This window comes from Notechis scutatus, chromosome 4, assembly GCF_049901735.1.
Source record: "Notechis scutatus isolate UNSWTSFEM ecotype Mainland chromosome 4, rNotScu1.2, whole genome shotgun sequence".
NCBI lineage: Eukaryota > Metazoa > Chordata > Lepidosauria > Squamata > Elapidae > Notechis > Notechis scutatus.
In genome coordinates this window covers 107,207,943-107,228,457 of record NC_142012.1, presented here as the reverse complement: position 1 = coordinate 107,228,457, position 20,515 = coordinate 107,207,943, and the positions used below count along the sequence as shown (strand labels likewise).

The 20,515-nt window shown below is 34.8% G+C and overlaps 1 protein-coding gene across 3 annotated transcripts in view; it reads left to right on the top strand.

Annotated features, from left to right (window-relative positions):
• Positions 1–20,515, top strand: part of DOCK1 (dedicator of cytokinesis 1) — a 414,443-nt gene that overhangs the window by 107,099 nt on the left and 286,829 nt on the right. For all 3 annotated transcript variants that reach the window (XM_087964320.1, XM_087964319.1, XM_087964318.1), the window contains exons 17-25: positions 128–231; positions 750–933; positions 2,304–2,401; positions 3,829–3,918; positions 5,059–5,159; positions 7,018–7,143; positions 8,267–8,375; positions 15,951–16,021; positions 17,442–17,548. In XM_087964320.1, the coding sequence (XP_087820446.1) occupies positions 128–231; positions 750–933; positions 2,304–2,401; positions 3,829–3,918; positions 5,059–5,159; positions 7,018–7,143; positions 8,267–8,375; positions 15,951–16,021; positions 17,442–17,548 (990 nt within the window). The remainder of the gene's footprint in view (positions 1–127; positions 232–749; positions 934–2,303; positions 2,402–3,828; positions 3,919–5,058; positions 5,160–7,017; positions 7,144–8,266; positions 8,376–15,950; positions 16,022–17,441; positions 17,549–20,515) is intronic.

The window sequence follows — 20,515 nt, the reverse complement described above, 5'->3', positions numbered from 1 at the left end:
CTTTTTTGATACAAAGCACCTAATAATTTCTAAATCTTCATTAACATATACATCTTCTATTTTCCCATTGCTGTATTTGTCTTTATCAGTTGATTTACAGTATACTCATTTGTTTTCTTTTGAATAGCCAAAGACAAATCTGAGAAAATATTTGCTCTGGCATTTGTTAAATTAATGCGATATGATGGAACAACACTACGAGATGGAGAACATGATCTTATAGTATACAAGGTATTATCTTAAGTATATGTTATAACACTTTGAGGAGCCAACAATGCAAGGAATTTTTTTTTGTTCAAAGTAATATAGAAGAACAATTTGTTACCTCATCAGATCCGGGCACAGGAGTATATATTAGAAGGAAGAGCAAAAGTTATTTTTCATGTAGGTATTTCACTAAAAATCAGACATCTCATTAAACAATTCAAGTTTTATGATTTAAAGTTTTTGGAATATTTACAACTTAAACTACATACTGTTCAGTAAGTGAAGTATTTATCTTCTTCCTTCCCTCCAGACTTAGTATGTTATAATGTTGGTGATTTACCACTGGAGTTGAAACAATGTTAATATTGCTCTGTGACATTTTGATATACTTTCCAAGGTGGTGAAAGCAGTGAAGAAGATGTGCAATGAACTATAACATTGTTAAAAATGAAATAAATGGTTAAAGGTGTCTGTGTTTAAGTGTAGTGAGATGTGAGTACTGTAAAAATTAATACATATTTTGTTTTGGGATAATGTTGCAGGCAGAAGCAAAGAAGCTGGAAGATTTTTCAACCTATTTAAGCTTGCCCTCTACTAAACTGGAATTGGAAGAAAAAGGTCACTCCACGGCTGGCAAGGGCATGCAAAATCTTGGAAGCTGTACCATTAGTAAAGATTCATTCCAGATATCTACTCTTGTCTGCTCAACAAAACTAACTCAAAATGGTAGGGATGATAATACAGCTCCAGAAAAAAAAAAGTCATTCAGTTTGTATGTTGCAAGGATTAATGCTAACAATTTCAGTTCTGAATATTTTGGGGCATGGAAGGAATTCCGAAATAAAATACAAAATGTTGCATATTTTATACAACCCGGTCAATTTTTGGGAATGTTTTTTGATGGGACCTTATTTGAAGCATCTAAAAAAAAAATAGAGACTGTATGACCCTTCTAATAATTTTGGACTTGCATCATACCTTACCTTTGGTCATGCTGGTAGGATTGGTGAAGAACTACACATTTAACACAAATACAAATGGACAGAAGGGGGAAATGATGGAGATTAGATGCTATCTGTAGCTTCAGAAATAAAATATGAATACATTGTGTAAGAGATGCCAGGGTTTAGGTATCTCCACATCTATAAGAAAAATTGAAGAAAAAAATGACTATTCATATTTTGCTATATAAAATGCATGTAAATTTTCTTGTTTTGAAGATCACATGTATGCTTTAAATCATTTATCAGTAATTTCCTGTAAAATTATGAAGCAATTAAACATAAAGACATAATTAATATCTTAGAAATTTTGAGTTCTCTTACTGTTATACAGCTTTAGAAAACCTATATTATTTCTGTGGCTAAATCTATTATTTTTTTCCAGAGTTTAGATTAAATTGACTGGATGTATGGTTTGTTGTCAGGAAGGAATAGAGATGGAAAATTTCTAGTTCACAATAGAGATGCAGCTCATGACATTTCCTTGCCAGTTTCACACTTTTACCACAGGCTTTACACTGTCTTCCCAGCTAGGGAATAATTCTTAGCAAGAGCTCAAGCAGCAGCTGTTTGCACACGCAGAGGTTTCCTCCTCCCTCTTTTCTATATAAAACAGAGGGGATACAGTGGGGTGTCTACAACTTGTGTTGGACAGAGCTTTCAACTCTTTCTAAAACCCATCATTTAAGATTGTCCATTAAGGCAATTCAGCCTTCGGAACTCATTAATATTCTGAATTACGCTTCAATTGTAAAGATGTGTTATAAAATCTGCCTAAAATCTGATAACTAGACTTATTAATCCTTCGGCTGCATCTGGTACTTTACGAAAGATCTTTTGGCCAAAAGTATTTATCCTCCCCAATGATAACATGCTGAAAATATATTTTGGAGAGTTCCCTTAACATTCTGTAGCAGATTTGTGGGATGGCATGGGAGAAAATTGTATCCCTTTCAGTTGATAAGATTATATATAACATTATAAGATTCAGATTTACATATGTAAGATTGCAGCTGGCAGGAGTTGTTCCAGTCTTTTTCTGCTGTTGTATTTTATGTATGATAGAATTATCCAAGTTTTCTCCCTCCTTTTCAGTGGACTTACTGGGGCTTTTGAAGTGGCGATCCAACACAAATATACTGCAACAGAATTTAAGGCAACTTATGAAAGTTGATGGAGGTGAAGTTGTTAAAGTAAGAAGTCTTTTTGCTTGGTGGGGGTGAAGGAGCAGCATTTTTTATTTCTATAAGTATGAAAATATCCTGCTTCTTGTTGCTAGTAAAATGAAATATCCTACAGGTGGTCTTTGACTGAAATTTATGATGGATTTTCCCAAAAGTAATTATAACCCAGTTCTGAACTACTGATGGATGCTTCCCCACCCCATGGTTGAATTTTGGGCATTTGGCACCCAGTCCACTTTTACTGAATGAAATAAAAGCATCTTATTGCTGCATAGATTTATTTTCTGTTATACCACAGTTTTAAGACATGGAATCATGGATTTAAGTTACAGCAAGTTGTCAGGTTAAGAACAACTTCCATTCCTAATTCTGTCCTTAAACCAAATTTGTATCCAAAGCAATACAGACTATTTAAGCAGTTTGTCTTACTGTGAACTGCTGAAAACAGGCTGAAGCATGTGCAGACCCTGGATAAGGGTGAGGATTGTGCATTGGCATGCAGACGGGGAGGTATGCAAAGTATGAACTGAGAAGGTGGGCTTTTGGAAATGCAGTATTGGGTGATGTTATGCTGCTCAGCCATTGCTTCCTGTAGTGATGGAGTTCTCCTTGCCAGGTGTGTGTGTGTGTGTGTGTGTGTGTGTGTGTGTGTGTACACATGCATGCATGCGTGTGTAGGAAGCCAGATTACAATTGAATGTTAATCAATTGCCTAATCAAAAGAGCAGTTTAACAGTGAAGCTAACTGCACCAAAAATGGTGAAATCCCTTTCAACCCGCTATTGATGTGTAAGTTATTGAATCCTTGGTGGAACTTTGCCAATACCTCATTTGATATGATAAAAATACCTCAAGTAAAGAAGATAACTATAAGGAACAGAATGTAAGAAATCATACATATTATATATGAATGGCCATGGCTGTGTCAATCCAGAATATGTTTTCTCTTTAAAAATGAAGTCTGAACATATATCAAGTGTGCAGAATGTGATAGTTACGTGTGCTGATTTGCAGCATATGTGGTCTACATTCCATTCTTGTGGTAGAGATTGCTATGAAGAATATCAAAATCTATGGCGTCAGGACTGGGTTTCCTCAAAAACAGCCGTTATTCTAGAAAACTACAATGTCCTTGAAATACTGGAGGCTGAGGGTATATAGTCTGAGTTCATCACTTTCAGTGTACCTCCTTAATTTCATTTTTCTTTGGCTATGATTTTTATAGTCACATTTCTCTATATATGAACATAAAATGTATCCCTATACATACTTTTCTTGGGACTGTGTGAATAAAGGTTTTTTTGTTTTATTTTCCATGTAAAGATGTAAAAATTAATATAACCACCACTGTTAAACCAGTAGGCATCTAATTACTCTTTAGACAAAGTTTAGTTTTTGAATATCTGTTATAATATTGACCATAATTTTTTTTCCAGTTCCTTCAAGATACACTGGATGCATTGTTTAACATTATGATGGAGAATTCAGAAAGTGAAACATTTGACACATTGGTGTTCGATGCTTTGGTAATATATATATGTACATTCTATATATATACACGAACATACAGAAACATATATTGCTTTATAGTGATTTATTTCATTTAATATCTGTCACCTGTAAGAAGTAAATCTTCTATGAATCTCAAGTCTTCTCCGCAAATGCAATCATACTACTTTCCAAGGACTTGTGGTATTATTGACTACATGAAATACTGTTTTGGACTTGATACCATAGAAGTAATCTTAAACACACAAGTTTTGTGAAAACATTCACCTAAATAAAATAAATTGTAACAGGCTGAGAAACCCATAAAGACTGCATCTTCAGTGTATGCTACTTCCTAGGATCCCTGACACATCGCCTTTGGCCACATACGTGAATCCAGGCATATTTCTTAGTACCATTAGCATCACCTGGGAACAGAACAGCAAGATTCAGCAAGGCTAAAAAGCTATATATATATTTAATATATAGCAATATCAAAAATATAGATTTTTAATCGTAACTTTTGCTGTGATTATTTCATTTAGTTTTCTTGATGGAAGGATTGATTCAAGTTCAACAACCTTGAATGTTAAACTATGGATTATGGTGTAGTTTTATGGCACAAGGACTTACTCAACAAACCATGAATTAGCAAGAACTAGGAATCCAATCAGTATTGCCTGCAGAGGAAAGGCCTGTTATGGCTTCCAAAACAGCAGATTGTTACCCAAATTATTGATGTAATAAATTTGTCAAGTTATTCCTGTACATAATTCCATTCCAGGTCCTAAAAAACAAAAGCAAGCTTAATGAGGAAAAAGTGTTCAAAGGGATACATTTCCTTAGATATCAAGAGACACACTAAAGTCAAATGCTATGGATTTTCAGATAGCAAGAATTCTATTGTGCTGGCTATTACAAATGACCTTCATAGATAAATGTTTCATCAACCTAGTCTGTATTTGAAGACAATTGGTAAAGCCTCATTGTTACTTTCAGTTTAGGTCTATTCAAAATTGTCCTTTAATCTCCTCTCCTTAAATTTAATATATGTAAGTGAAATTCTATCAGCAAACTATTTTTTTACAGATGAAGCTGTCTTCTATTTTTTTTTCTAAAAATGTAAATATTTGAAATGTTGTACTTTCAAGATAATGAATACCTTTCCCATTGAACAGGTTTTTATCATTGGACTAATTGCTGATCGGAAGTTCCAACATTTCAATCCTGTTTTAGAAACCTACATTAAGAAACATTTCAGTGCTACTTTGGCTTATACGTAAGTGGTTAAATAACTATGTCATGGCTGAAAATTAGTTATTTAAATAGGAGGTAGAAAAAGTCATTATCATATGCTTATTGTTTTATAGGTTAACTAAGCTAGTTTGTTGTCAAACTTGCTATTCCGAGAGGCTTCTTAGATTATTAGTAAAATATGTTCATCCAATTTTCTAACAGTCTTATTTTCTGGACAATTTGAGTGATCTCAGAATTAAAATATTTTTTGTTGTTGTTTTGGGCTTCTTATCTGGGAGATATTTTTGTGTCCATAGCTAAGTAGTTCATATATGCAGGTATGATAGATTACAATCATAGATTGCAGATATGATCAAAGAGAAAGGGTTTCCATGAGTAACTAGAAGATGGCACTATGCCTGTATTGGCACATGAACTTCCTCTGACCTTAGTAATCAATCACATATGTTAAGGGTGAAAGTGGTTTGTGATGAATCCTATACTTGAATTGTCTTAGGCTATTGCATATCATAAGAATAATCTTGAATTGTACTTAAGAGCTGTTCCTGGTTACAGTTACACTAATACACACAGTTGCTATGGAACTCAAGGGATTTACTCCCTTGCTTCTAATCAAAGGATTTATTCCCTTGCTTGGCAAAAAGCCTCATTGAATATCTTTGCTTTGGTCTTTGCTCTACTTGCTTGGTATGGGTGCTGGGAAGCCTGCTGTCATCATCACCCAATTCCTCCAGTTGTTCAGGAGATGCTTATGTTTGCTCAGCTTCTGGTGATTGTTGGTGATTTGAAGAAACTGGTGATTTGTGTCTTCTGAGATTGGCATTCCACAAGATCTGCTTGACCAGTTTCTTCAAAATAAAATTCAGATTCAGCATCTGAATTTTGGGCTATGACAGCTGTAGAGAACCATAAAGATATCCTTCAAGAAAGTATGTGAAGATTAGTAGCAAAATATAAACTCAGTCTATGAAAACAGGATACGGGTAGTTCTCATTTACCAACTGCAATAGAGGCTGGCATCCTATTGCTAAACGGTGTGGTCTTAATCTTCTTCTTATGAAGTTGTTTGTACCTTTTTTTTCTAAATAAACTCTGTATCAGGGGTCCCCAACCACCGGTCCGTGGACCGGTACCGGTCCGCGGAACAACTCCTACCGGGCCGCTGGTTGCTGGGCGCCGCCATCTTTTTTTGACGAAAAAGTGCTTCCGGTGAGCTTTTCCGGGTAGAAAGCTCACCGGAAGCACTTTTTCATCAAAAAAAGATGGCGGCGCCCACCTGATGCTGGTACCGGGCCGCGGCGCCCAGCTGATGCCAGTACCGGGCCGCGGCATAAAAAAGGTTGGGGATCACTGCTCTGTATGACTATGGACATTTGGGTTACACATAAATGTTTATTGCACTATTCTAAAAATTGTTTAAAAATCTTAATAAAGAAGAATATTTTAAAGCCATTTGTAGTATATCTAAAAATGTCTTCACAGTAAACAGAGAAAACAATGAAAATAGGTCTTCATACTGCATTTACTGGCTTGTCAAAATGTGAAAAAAAAATGCAGTCTGTGTCATGGAAAAGTTTAACTTACAAGTGCTCTGACATTTGTGTGCAAAAGGGATGCAGCTTTGTGCAATCTTTTTTAGCATTGTTCCAAAAAACTAAGGCATCTTTTGATTCTCTATTGAAGGCCTTCCTTTTTACATTTCATTTTCTCTTTTTAAAAGATTTTTTATCCTGCCTTTATTATTTTTAGTGTATCGAGTTCTCTTTTTTATTCTTTATTTTCTTCTATTGTCTGTGAGAGTTCTCTGAACACAAATCATGATTATACTGTATGCTAGTACATCTCATTGTATGTACGATCTGTATTTTTCTTTTTCTCAGAAAACTGACAAAAGTTTTAAGGACTTACGTGGACAATGCTGGCGTCACTGATCAACTATTCAAGGCTATGAGATCTTTAGAATATATCTTCAAATTCATTGTGCGATCAAGAATTTTGTTCAACCAGTAAGTATTATAACATCTTTATCCGTAATGTACTCTTCAGTTTTTAAACTGATGGTTTTATATAACATTAAATAATATAAGATGTGAAGTATTCTTTTGTGATATACAATAATCATTAGTTGTAGATGAAATGAACGCTGAATGTTTAGCATTGGATGTTGGTCAGTTCTTTTCTTGCTGACTAATTGTTAACTGTTAATCTGTCAGAACTACATTGTGTCTAGCATTTGTAGACTTCCTTGACATCGTATGCCATACACTAAATAAATAAATTGTTAACATGGTGTGTTGTACTGTTTGTTTGGTAAGGCAGTGTGCATCTAAAATTTTCACAAATTAAGTATTCTGCCCAGTAATGTACTAACACAGTATTATTGTAATTTTATTTTATTTGATCATATAGAATAGAGTAGAATTCTTTATTGACCAAGTGTGATTGGACACACAAGGAATTTATCTTTGGTGCATAAGCTCTCAGTGTACGAATACTTACAGTTTGGTCCAGTGGTTAAGGCACCAAGCTAGAATGCAGGAAACTATGAGTTCTAGTTCTGCCTTAAGCATGAAAGATGGTTTGGTAACTTTGGGGCAGTTACTCTTTCTCAGCCCAATTTACCTCACAGTACAATATGACTCTCCGTCCAGTACAAAATGGAATAGATGCTAATATAAGTAATGGAGAATAATGATATGTTTTTAAGGATTGTAGAAATAAAAATTGAACCCTGATTTTCTCTTTGGCAATGTGTGATGCTCTTTTAAAAAATGGTCTTGTGATGTTACATATAAAATGTATTCAGAAGACAAGTAGTGCTTGTAAAAGATGTATGGGGAACTCTACTGACTCCTTCAAGCCAAGATCCTTAAGCCTTTTTCTCATACTCATCATTGTTGCAGCCTCCATACAATAGTTGTAGGGGAACCATGTGGCATCCTAGAGAAAGGTTTGTATGTCAGTGTAATCCACCATAGCCAGAATTAGTGTGCATTTTACCAATTCTTGATATGGTGGAAGAATAAGAAGGCTGGTAAAGAAGGGTGTTGAGAGAGAGAAGGAGTACTTGTTAACTAATTTTAATTATTGTACTCTCTTTAAATGTTTTGGTGTTATTTATTTTCTCAGATTGTATGAGAATAAAGGGGAAGCTGACTTTAGGGAATCCTTGCTTCAACTCTTTAAGTCTATTAATGAAATGATGAACAGTGCCTCTGACCAGACTGTTACAGTAAAGGTATGTTTTAGAAATAGAAGGGTCTTTTTTATTTTATCTATTAAAAATATTAAGTTTTACACATTGCAGGAAATTTTATATTTTACTTTATTTGAAAAATGAAATTCAAAATGTGTCCGGAGAATTTTCAGTAGCCTGAAATTTGTAATGAAACTTTTTCTGCAGATGCATTTGTTGCTGAAATCAATACTCCAGTGTATTAGTAGGGAAGTAGGAAATTTGTCCATATGAATTAATGTTTCTTTCTGAATTGACAGCATTGCTGTGACACAGCTCTGACACAGCTCTGATTTTGTTATGCTGTTGCTTTGTATGAACTCAAGTGAGTTAATTATATCTTCTTAAGTCCTGTATTCTCTTACACAAAGAAAACATCAAAACAAAATCATCTTAGAAACAGAAGGCAAAGCAAATGGATACTGGCTGAGACTATGCTTAATAATTTTGAAGTGTGTTGGGGTCATGGGGAGTTGGTTGATAATATAAAATAGCAGAGCCAGCCGAGAATTGGATTTTTTCTATTTGCTTTTTCAGGGATTCTCCCAACATACCCTGCCCATTGGATTTGGAACAGATTGTTTAGGGATGTACATATATCTGTGTGTGTGCAGTATGGTGTGCACAGTTTGGTGCGCGCAGTATGGCTTTTTATTTTTCCTGTCTCATGTTACCAGAAATTTTATATATAAATATATGGTATTCAGCTTTGTTCGGGTATTTTCCCACGTCATTATAGTTGTGCTTTTAAAGTTGTAGCAACGTTTCGGCAGAATCTCATCTGCCATCATCAGGCTTCTGTATTGTGTTCATCTGTGAGTCAGACTTTCACAGCCGTTTCAGTTTTAAATTTGGGGCTAGCCTACTGCAGGTCAATTTTATCTTTGGGGTTTCTTAGAGTGGCTGCTGTCATCACATCAAGACTGCCTTCAAAACAGACAGAAAAATAGCAACCATCCTAAGAAACCCCAAAGATAAAATTGACCTGGAAAACCAAGGGATATATGAAGTTCCCTGGGCATCATGCCCTTCCACATACATTGGACAGACCAATAGAAGAATAAGTACCCGCCTAGATGAACACAAAAATGCAGTAAAAAAGCTGGAACACACTTCCTCACTAGTCCAACACATGGAAGCCACAGGTCATAGCATCAACTTCAATGGCACCAAAACCCTAGCCACTATAGAAACCCCAGCTACAGAATTATCAGAGAAGCCATAGAGATTGAAAAAAGACCTGAAAGCATGAATAGAAGAGATGATTCCACCAGACTGTCAATTATTTGGAAGCCTGCAGTCTCAAACAAAAAAATCTGTACACAAGCCAGGCAAACACCTGGGCACAAACAGACTCCCCCTGATACCTCCAGTTCAGACACACCCCAACCAGGCACCCAGATGAAACCTAGCTTCCTAATAAATGATAGCCGTCCGTTTACTCGGAGCCAAGCCTCACTAAAAGCCTCCAATACAGGAAACACAATGTTGCCAGCCAATCAAGACAAAAAAAGCTACAAAACAGACAAAAGATATTAAAAACACCAATCAAGCAGGACACAGCAAACTCCAAGACCAATAAACACAGACCAAGACTCCCAACCAATCAGGATGAAGAAAAAAACCATTCTGGCACAGCAGTAGGCTAGCCCCAAATTTAAAACAGAAATGGCTGTGAAAGTCTGATTCACAGACGAACACTATACAGAAGCCTGATGATGGCAGATGAGATTCTGCCAAAACGTTGCTACAACTTTAAAAGCACAACTATAATGAGGTGGGAAAATACCCAAACAAAGCTGAATACCATACGAAAACTTAAGAAAACAAACAAACAAACATACATACATACATACATACATACACATACACATACACATACACATACACAGACACATACATACACACACACATATATATATTTATATATATATATATATATATATATTCTTAAATTTAAGAAAACAAATAAAACTTAAACTTAAGAAAACGTGTGTGTGTGTGTGTGTGTGTGTGTGTATCTTTGGTTATTCGGGTTTTTAACTTTTAACTGCTAGGAAGAAGCAGCTGCAAGCTCACATTACTCCGAGAAGCACAAAGCCGAAGACACAAGCCTGAAGATGATGAATGAGACTTCATCGAAACGTCGCCCAGATACTTCCAATTTTACGCGGGAGAAAACCCGAATAACCAAAGATCCACATATAAATACCTGCGAAAACCTCAGAAAATATATGTATATGTATATGTATATGTATATGTATATGTATATGTGTATGTGTATGTGTATGTATACACACACACACACACACACATGTACGTGTGTGTGTGTGAGAGAGAGAGAGAGAGAGAGATGTGTGTGTGTGTGTGTGATATGTGTGTGTGTGTACACTCATACACACACCCAGACTGAGCGTATAGATAGATAGATCTTGGAGCAATTGATGATTTCTGAAGTTACAATTCTATTAATATCAGTCTAGAAAATAGTCCTTTTGTATTTTGCAACATAGTACTTGATCACTGAAATACATGAGAAATTTGTTTCTTATAATATCTCTGCTTGTGAGCTGTGTCATTTTCATTAAATTAACTTTATGGTGGCTGAATCTCCTGTCATACTATAGAAAAATGCAAAAAAATTTTTTTAGCAAATATGTAGTCATCACTTAATAGAAGGCAAAATAAGATAGATAACCTCATACCAATATATTTTTGTCCAATTAATAAGTTTGTGCCATCCTGGCGTATATTTTATTTATGATCAGAAAAGAGACCATTTCATTGAAAAGCCAGATAAATTTTGACCATGTTTTTTTTGGGGGGAGGGAGTAGCTGCATTGTATCTTACCCTTTTCATTATATATCTTCTCCCTCACACACAACCACATGCTTGCTGTGAGCTTAGGGTATCCTATCTTAATTCAATACATTTAATATTTTTATTTATTTTTACCCTACTTCTATGAAAAGTACGTAATTCCTAGTATATTATGAAGCAAATAGGCTTGAGTCAGGAAATAGTTTTCATAAATGTGGAGTTGAATTTTAGTTGTTGAATGTGAGAAGAGTGATATATAATGGAAGTAAAGCATACATGAAAATAAATGGGATAAATGATTGTTTCAACAGAACAGGGCATAAAATAAGAGAGTGCGATGTTTCTTGGCTGTTTAATGTGTTTATGAATAAATGTGTTAGTATTCATGATATTTTTCATGGACACACGTTGGCTATTTATCTGAATGATTTGCATGATGTTATGATGCAACAGATTATTGATCTGTAGACCAATGTAGCAAAGATCAGGATTGTATGTCAAAATGTGTTGAATGAGATGGAGAAACAGGATTTGTGTATGTGTGTGTGCCTTCTGGTCAGTATTACGCTTGGTGACTTCCTGTAGTCTATAGAGAGACTGGTTTAACACAAGGTCACTCGGGTAGCTTGGAGCTTAAGTATGACAGAAACCCATGATCTCCCAATGTCTAGAATGATGCCTTAACCACTGTATTAGGTTGGCTGTCTGGAGAAGGTGGTTGTGTATAAGACTATGGGTATGGTAAAAGAAACAGAGAAAAAGTCATGAATGAATTAAAATGGATTAAACACAAAACGAGTGACCATTATGAAAATATTACATTGTGGTGGTTTGACCATGTAGCTATAATGAATGATTCAATTGCAAAAATGTAAATAAAGGCTGAATAGATCAAAATGAAACACTACAAAAGTTACAATTGGATAGAGAAAGAGGTGAGATCAGAAGAAAAAGTGAATGGATTAAGAGGAAGACCAAGAAGGTCGTGATTGGATGGGGTTCATGAAAAGTACAAAGCCTAATAATGTAAAATCAATTCAACTATATTTTTCTTTCACTTATTCCATTCCTTTATCTTAGTATTTCTTACTTCCTTTTGTGCAATTTTAATGTTATTTATTGTGAAAGAAAATAGCATGATAAGTATGTTTGTACATGAAATCAGTGCACATGAATTTACTGCTTATTCTCACCCTTTTATGTCTGAGGAAGATCAGATGGCTCTGTTTGTTGGTTGGCAGTCCCAAACTAACAGTATGTCAATTACAGACACTAAGGCAGTTAGAACATCAAAGTTCATATTCTTGTTTGGATGAAATCACAAGACAGTAGTAATTGTAGTATGCGAGACTGACATCTAACAAGCATGTACAGTAATGTAGAATAGGAATTTAGTAATTTTTAATATGCTACCTAAATCTAATCAAGGATTAGCTTTTCTGGATTGGTATGAGATTATGAAAATGTGTGTTGTCATAGGCTGATTAAATTCTGTTGTCCTTACTGTGATGGGAACAGGGATATGAACCTTGGCTCAGTGATGTGCAAGTATATTAATTAATAATTTTAATTCATAATGTTAATTTAAGAAGTTAACAAACTGTTTAATTGTTGGTCATTGTTGCTGATGTTCCGTTGATATCTGATAACTATTGCTTGAAATTAATATTCCCTCTTTTCATGTATATCAGCATCTGGGAATAGCTAACATAGTAATGATATCACTAATCATGCAGGATCTCATTTCAGCTATTGCTTGCAAATGGAGTAAAGGTCGCATTTGCTATTTGGCTTTTATAAGACTTAGTTTTGATCTTGTATAAAGTTAATCAGCTTTTTAATTTAAATTATTCTAGAGCCTCTCTATTTTCTTTTACTTTTTAAACTAAGACATAATTCAGATAATTAAATACTTTAATTACAATTTGAGACATTAGTCATCTGTCTGTATTGTCATCATTAATTTATTTTTAAAAAGTGAGTGCTATTCATTTAATCCACTGAAGATATGCTATAGTAGAATTTTTTTAAAAATGCACAAATACAATAAACATTAATTTATCAAAACTAAACTGAAAGGCAAATTATTTTAGAACATTGATAGGAATAAGTGTCAGTCCTGGTGTATATGTAATAGAACATTAGCTTATGTGTAGGTTACATTAAAACAACAATTCTATATTGTTAGAGAAATGTTTATCCAAAGTTCAGGTGTTTTTTTTAAAACACAGTGTCATTTTTTTCTAATAAAATTGTAATTCTCAAAGAAAAAAAACTTTTTTTTCTGGTTCACATAATTTTGAACCATTTCTTTAAGAGGCATTTGTTTAATATCAGAACTTCAAAATTATTATTAGAGCATTCATGTTTTCAAAATGAAATTTGCTAGAACATTTATCTCAAAGCTATCATTAATATTAGTAGGATATAATCTCCCAACAGTAAAGCTATCATTAATATTAGTAGGATATAATCTCCCAACAGTAAAGATAATACTGATAAAGTAGCTTCAGAATTTGTAAATTAGAAAAAGCTTTCTAATTGGAAACAAATTCATGTTTTTTTAGGTCTTTCTCTTTTTATTTGCCTTCCTCCCACTTTTTATATATGAAAAAAACATATAGAGGTTTTTTTTGACAATAATATAAAAAAGGTTTACTATACCTTCTTCTAGGATATTTTTAATCCTTCACATTCTAGACTACAATTCTGATATTTCTTGGCGATTCCCATTGAGATACTATAACTTGGTGTGATTCAACTTAACTTTTAGACATTAATGAAGGTCAGGTACCAGCAACGTATTATAATATATTGATTATATTGTTGCTTCTTTAAAAATAGAAAAGTCTTTAAAAATAGAAAAGTATTACAGTGGTACAAAGATGACAATTCTAGTCATGTTTCATTTTGCAAATGTATAGAATACTTATGGAATTAGTTCTGTTCTTTCTAAGAAAGAATAGCTGCATTTATGGTTGTATAAATTTTTACTTCATATTTTGCTAACTGAAATCAGTATAATAGGCATCATCTTGAGAAATATGTAAATTAAAAATTACTTCATGCATTATTCAAAAAAGTTTATTTTGTATCATTGATAGCTCTTATCTTATGTAAAGATATGCCAATGGTTTAATTAAAATAATTACACTGAATAATGTACCCTGAACTTTACCCCCAAAGTACTTCATATTAATCATCATACATAACTATATTTTAGTCACAAAGACAGTTATAAATTTGATAGTTAATAGATAACAAACTTGGGGCCTGATTAACTCACTCTAAAACTGCAAATAGAACTGGCTCAGTTCTGAGTTAGACTCTGATTTCGACTGGGAGTAGAAGAAAAATAGTGTAGTCTGTTTAGTACATTCATATTCCCATGTGAACGAAATCTTTAAAGCAAAGAGTCAATGAAGACAAATCAAGTGCAATGGACTTATTAAAACTAGGTGAATTAAAATCATGCAGGTGATGTGATACAGCAAAAAGTTGAGTTCCTCAGAATTTAGGGATCCTCATGTAATGTTACAGGAAGAAAGAAAATTCATTTGAATGAATCTATATCTTGCAAAATAATATAATATACTGTAAAATTATTTCCTTTATTTTTAAAAGGTATTTTAATTGTAAAGATTTTGTTGGTGTTGTTAGACTTTGTCCTCTTTTTTTTTTTTTTCCTCCAAACGGTTGGCATCATGAAGCTCATGTTTATAAAAATGAAAAATATGACATCTTAGAACAGGAGTGTCAAACTCAAAGCCCATGGACCAGGTTCGGCCAGTGCGAAGAAGAAAGACCAGGCCAGTGTAGTTTTGACCTAGTTTATCCAGTGCGAAGAGGAAATATCAAGCCAGTGTGGCTTTGGCCCAGTCTACCCAATGCGAAGATGAAACATGCCTGCAGTTTGGGGAGTGGCATCAAGCTGGCCATGCCCACTCAGTGGCCATGCCCACCCATTCGACCATGCCCATCTGGCCCCCTGGGGTCAACCACATCCCTGATGTGGCCCTCAATGAAATTGAGTTTGACACCCCAGTCTTAGAAAATTATAATTTTTCATCCACAATAGATTTAAGTCAAGTTATCTATTTCTTCCTGGTAGCATGTTAAAAAAATAATACTGAATTATCTCATTGTGTAAAATTCTGCCTTGTGCAGTTGGTACAAAATAACAGCATTATAATTCTGGTATGAAAACTGTACAAAAGCTGCTAACATTTATTTCAAGTCAGTTGTGTCTAAGTATTACACAAAATAGAAACTGTATAATATTACCCATGGTTTTTTTTTTTTTAATTTTCAGATGCTACAAAGATAGAAATAAATGCATAGGAACTAATGATTTAATCAACTGTAAAAGTGGAAGAAAACAAAGCTCTATCCTAGAATTGCTGTGCTGAAAGTTTTATTTGATAAATTGAAAGAGGATAACTGCAGTATAGAGGTTCACAACTGGAGATAAATCAGGAATAAAAGACATCAGTTGTGGAAATTGAAACAAATGGAAAAGACTAAATGACAGTGGAGGAATGTGAAAGAGAATTGTGAGTCAGGATGTTTTCCACATGGCAGCCTCATTCTTTAAGACCAGAGTAACAGAGGAGGTAGCGAAGAAAGTAATTGTCTAAAGTTATTGGAAAGCTAAATAACATTATTGGAAAGGGTATTAGAGAAGCAGTGGCAGAGTGCTTTAAGGAATTCAACTGTATGGTTTAATTCTTCTTTAAATAAATTATTCTTATTTTTAGGGAGCTGCTCTTAAATACTTGCCAACAATTGTGAATGATGTAAAACTTGTTTTTGATCCCAAAGAACTTAGGTACGTATGTATCATCTGTATAAGTATATGCCTAAGACTGTTTTTGTTCCTACTTAATAATATTTCTCTTAGAACGTGAGATGATCCTATGCTTAAGTTTAGGATTGTGTGGGAAACATTTGCTAGGCTGTTAGTTTATTAATGGTAAAGCTTCCTCAAACGGAGTTCTACATCATAGCATTTCATAGCCCTGTCCCCATATTTTGCAATTGCCTTCTTCTGGAATGTAAGGTATTAAAGCCTGTTTCTCATCCCCCGACTTTGAGACAGAAGGAATGTGATGGACTTCTGGAGTGAAATTTTTGTTTCAGTTTTTTTTTTAACATGATCATTATTATCTTTTTGGATTTTCTTTTTTGATGACAATTCTTTATTTTTGCTTTGTTTTTATAATTATTTTGTAAGCTACTCTGACTTGTAACAGATTGGTGGGGCAGGGTCTATACATTTCACAGTTAAATAAATAGTTGGGAGTGGGGTACAGTGAACTCAAGTGAGTCTTACTCAAAGTAAATATGTGAGTGTGCTTGCAATTACATAGTGATGTATATTATGAACCAGCTTTCTTAAACATCTTTGTGCTTTGCTGTAGCACCCTCCTTCCTCTTGACTGCTTGTTGTTCAAAACATAGAACACCCCCACCATTATCGCCTTCCAGAAACAATTAGTGCAAACCTTTTCTGGAGGATTAATTTTAGACGGCAGTGCCATTTTTATATAATTCAGTATTTCTAGCCTTTTATTGCAAGTCACTTTTTAAATCGATTTTTTTCTAATTTTGTAGTCTGTGTTTATTATGTAAATTCTGTAAGGTGCTTAGAATCTGGTGGTTTCAAGTGGTCAGATGAATAAATGATTAAATAAAAATGTGAATATGAAATATTTGCATGCTTCTATTCCCAATCCACATGGGCACTTTGAAGAGCAAAAATAATTATCCAACTGCTACTTTTTACACGCAACCTTTGCATTAAACTATAGAGGAGACATGCATTAATTACATAGCAGAGTTTCAATTCATCTTATTATCTGTTGATGATTAGTTGCAAATAGTTAAATCCTGAAGGAGTGAATTGAATACTTTAAAGGTTATACAAAACATATTTCACTGATTATTTTTAACACACTATTTTAAAAAAACATAGGAGTGAAGAAAACGATAAACATTTAATGAAAAAGGTAGTTAAGGGGAAACCAAGATGTTTATTTTTCAGATTAAATTAATGCTCAGGAGTAAGAAATAAATGTGATGGTTTTATATGTCTTTAAAATGTACAAAGAGTTAATAAGTATACAGATAAGATCAGAATAATGGGATCGCATGAATTCTTAATTGCCTTTTCAAATATTGGATTTTTAAATTTATATCACAATATTTCTAAATAAATAAAAATGTCTTATTTTTTCTTGTTTGGCTAGCAAACTATTTACAGATTTTATACTGAATGTTCCAGTGGGTCGTCTCACAATTCAGAAATTATACTGTTTGATTGAAATAGTTCACAGTGATCTTTTCACACAACATGGTAAGAACACAATGATTTATTATTTGTCAATATCTGTCATGCCCTGATGTGCCCATACTACACACAATAGCTGAGAGAAATCTCTTCGTCACCCGTACGATTGGATAAACCTGTAGATAGATAGAAGCTAATTAAACAATACCAAATTGTACATTAGATTAAAACATAATGTTCTTCCTTTTTTCCTCCCAATATGGAGATTTTTGAAGGAACAGAACTTTTTAACAGGAGCTAGGAGGGGTCCCCCAAAACAAGAGACACCTGATATCTTCTTTTTTCTTCTATTCAAAATATTTTAGACTATTTCTTCTAGCTGTTATGCACAACAGGCAACAGAAGAAGATCTTATATTTTCTTCCACTGGTGCCTAGAAAGTTTTTTTAACGTTTCAACCAAAATCTTGACAGTTCTTTTTCCAAATTTGTTCAGGAAAATATGGAGGATAGAATGGGCACTCCAGCCAGAATCAAGTGTTATGGACAGATACAGGAATTATCTTCTCTAATATAATGGAATGGTCATCTCCAACAGTAACAATCAAATGTTCCTTTGGTTGATGCACTTATTGCAACCCTCACATCTTTCATAACCAGCAAGGGAACAAAAATGGTCTTTCACAGGCAGTTCAAAGTTTTAGTGGCCTACTATTCACACAGCAGCTATCAATGCCTTGTTACAGCAACCTCTGTGTGAGTAGAGGAAATGGCAGACATAGATAATATTCCTAAACTGATGGAAGATGTACAAAAATATTTTTTGAATAGCTGCTCTTCTGGCAGCTTCTTTGCTTTTGAACCCTGCTGTTATGGCAACAAGCCTTGAAGCTAGAAGAAATGTCTAGCATACAGTTAGCACCAGGATATAGGTACACAAACTTGCTTTGAATCTGTTCCTTTTTGTAGAGAAGCTTTTTGGAAAATATTCCAAATGTTATCTTGGTTGAAGCACATAACAAAATATTTTCTTTCCTAAGGGCAAACAAAAATAGAAGATCTTTTCAGATCAACTGATGTGTAGTGAGACATTTCAAGAACATTTCAGATCCAAATGATCTGGAACATCAAAAATTTCAAACAAGACACATTCACTTTAATGAATGTTGTTTGGTTTTCCAAAGTTGACAAACAAAACAAATGTGCCTGTTTAATCTGATGCCAACACCACTGAGGGTTATTGGACTTTGTGGGAGACGATAGCCAAAGGCTCTGTTTAGAATTTGCTTAGATGCCAAGAAAGAAATTTCCGGCATCATGTTGTTCAAGACAGATGTCAGTTTTCTGGAGCTTAATGCAATTTTTTTTTGGCATTAAAGAATTGAAGGGAAATAATATACTGATGAAAATAAATAATGTTTATAGTATGTAAAAGCTTATCTGAGTAAGCAAGAAAAGACACATTCCAGGATTCTCAACAGGGAGGAATAAACTTGTAGTTAATAAATATGGGACATCGATAGGAATCTCTAGTAAAGTAGTGGCTTGGCTCAGCAAGGCCTCTGTCAAGTGGTTGAAATTGAATCTCAGTAAGCCAGTTCTCCATCTGCTAATGTTTCAGCTTGACTTTCTGAATGTAAACATTTGTAATCAGGTTTGTAATACTTACACTCAAAATGTTTTCTCAAAGCTTTTGTGTCCAGACACAACACAATAATCTATTTCTCAGTATACAAAAAGACTCCATTTGTCTTTATGCCCTTATTTCTCAGACATACAAACCCAATAATTCAAAACATAGATCACATAAGTAACAATGATGACTGGGAGTCACTCCCAAAAGATGTAGTCCATTTTATGAAGAATACAAGTCAATTTAGGGTATGCAAACATCATTATCTGGAGATCTCCCACCCATAGGATATTCATTTTAAATGATCCAATGAATTATTATATCAGGTATTATTTTAGAACTTGTATTATCTCTTAGCTCAAATGTTATGGTGGAGAATAGGGTGTGATTATCATATCAGCATACCAATATGCTGATGATACTCAGCTGTATGTCTATACCCATGGTGAGTTAAGTGTTGCTGTGTCCTCCCTCTCGCAGTGCCTGGAGGCTGTTAGGGGCTGGATGGGGAGCAATGGGTTGAAACTAAACCTTGCAAGACCGAGTGGCTCTGGGTTAGGGGTTCGTTGGCTCAGGGAGAATTTCCACCTTTGGTCTTGGATGGGGTGGCAATACCCCAAACAGACCCTGTGTGTAATCTAGGGGTTTTCCTGGAGTCACGACTCCTGCTCAAAGAGCAGGTGGTAGTCATGGCCAGGAGGGCCTTTTCGCAACTGCGGGTTGTACATCAATTATGCTCTTTCCTGAACCAACGGTCCCTACTCACAGTCACTCATGCCCTAGTCACTTCCCATCTTGATTATTGCAACACGCTCTACATGGGACTGCCCTTGAAGAGCATCTGGAAGCTCCAGATGTTGCAAAATGCAGCGGCCCACATGGTTTTGTGCAGACCCCAGTATGCACATGTGTCACCTCTCCTCCAGGAGCTGCATTGGTTGCCGATTTGCTTCCGGGTGCAATTGTTTTATGTTTTTTTAAATGTTTTTCAAGACCCGGGTTATCTGAGGGAACGTCTCTTCCTGGTCATATCTACCCGACCCATTAGAGGGAATGTTGCAGGTCCCATCCCTGAGGGAGATACACCTGGTGGGACCCAGAAGAAGGGCATTCTCCATGGTGGCTCCCTCTCTCTGGAATATTCCCCCAGAAATTAGAATGGCCCCCATTCTAGCACTCTTTTGGAAGGCACTGAAGACCTGGTTTTGCCAGCAGGCCTGGGGAACTCAGAGCAGGATGGAGCCCATCAAATGGCTAGTGTGATCTGCTGGCGTTGGGGCGAGGGGGTAGGAGTTTGGGGGTGATTCCCCCCCCATATTACACTAGAACAATATTTGATTATTTTTTCTAGTTTTTATTATTTATTATTTTTATTTTTTGTTTTAAACATGGTTTTACATT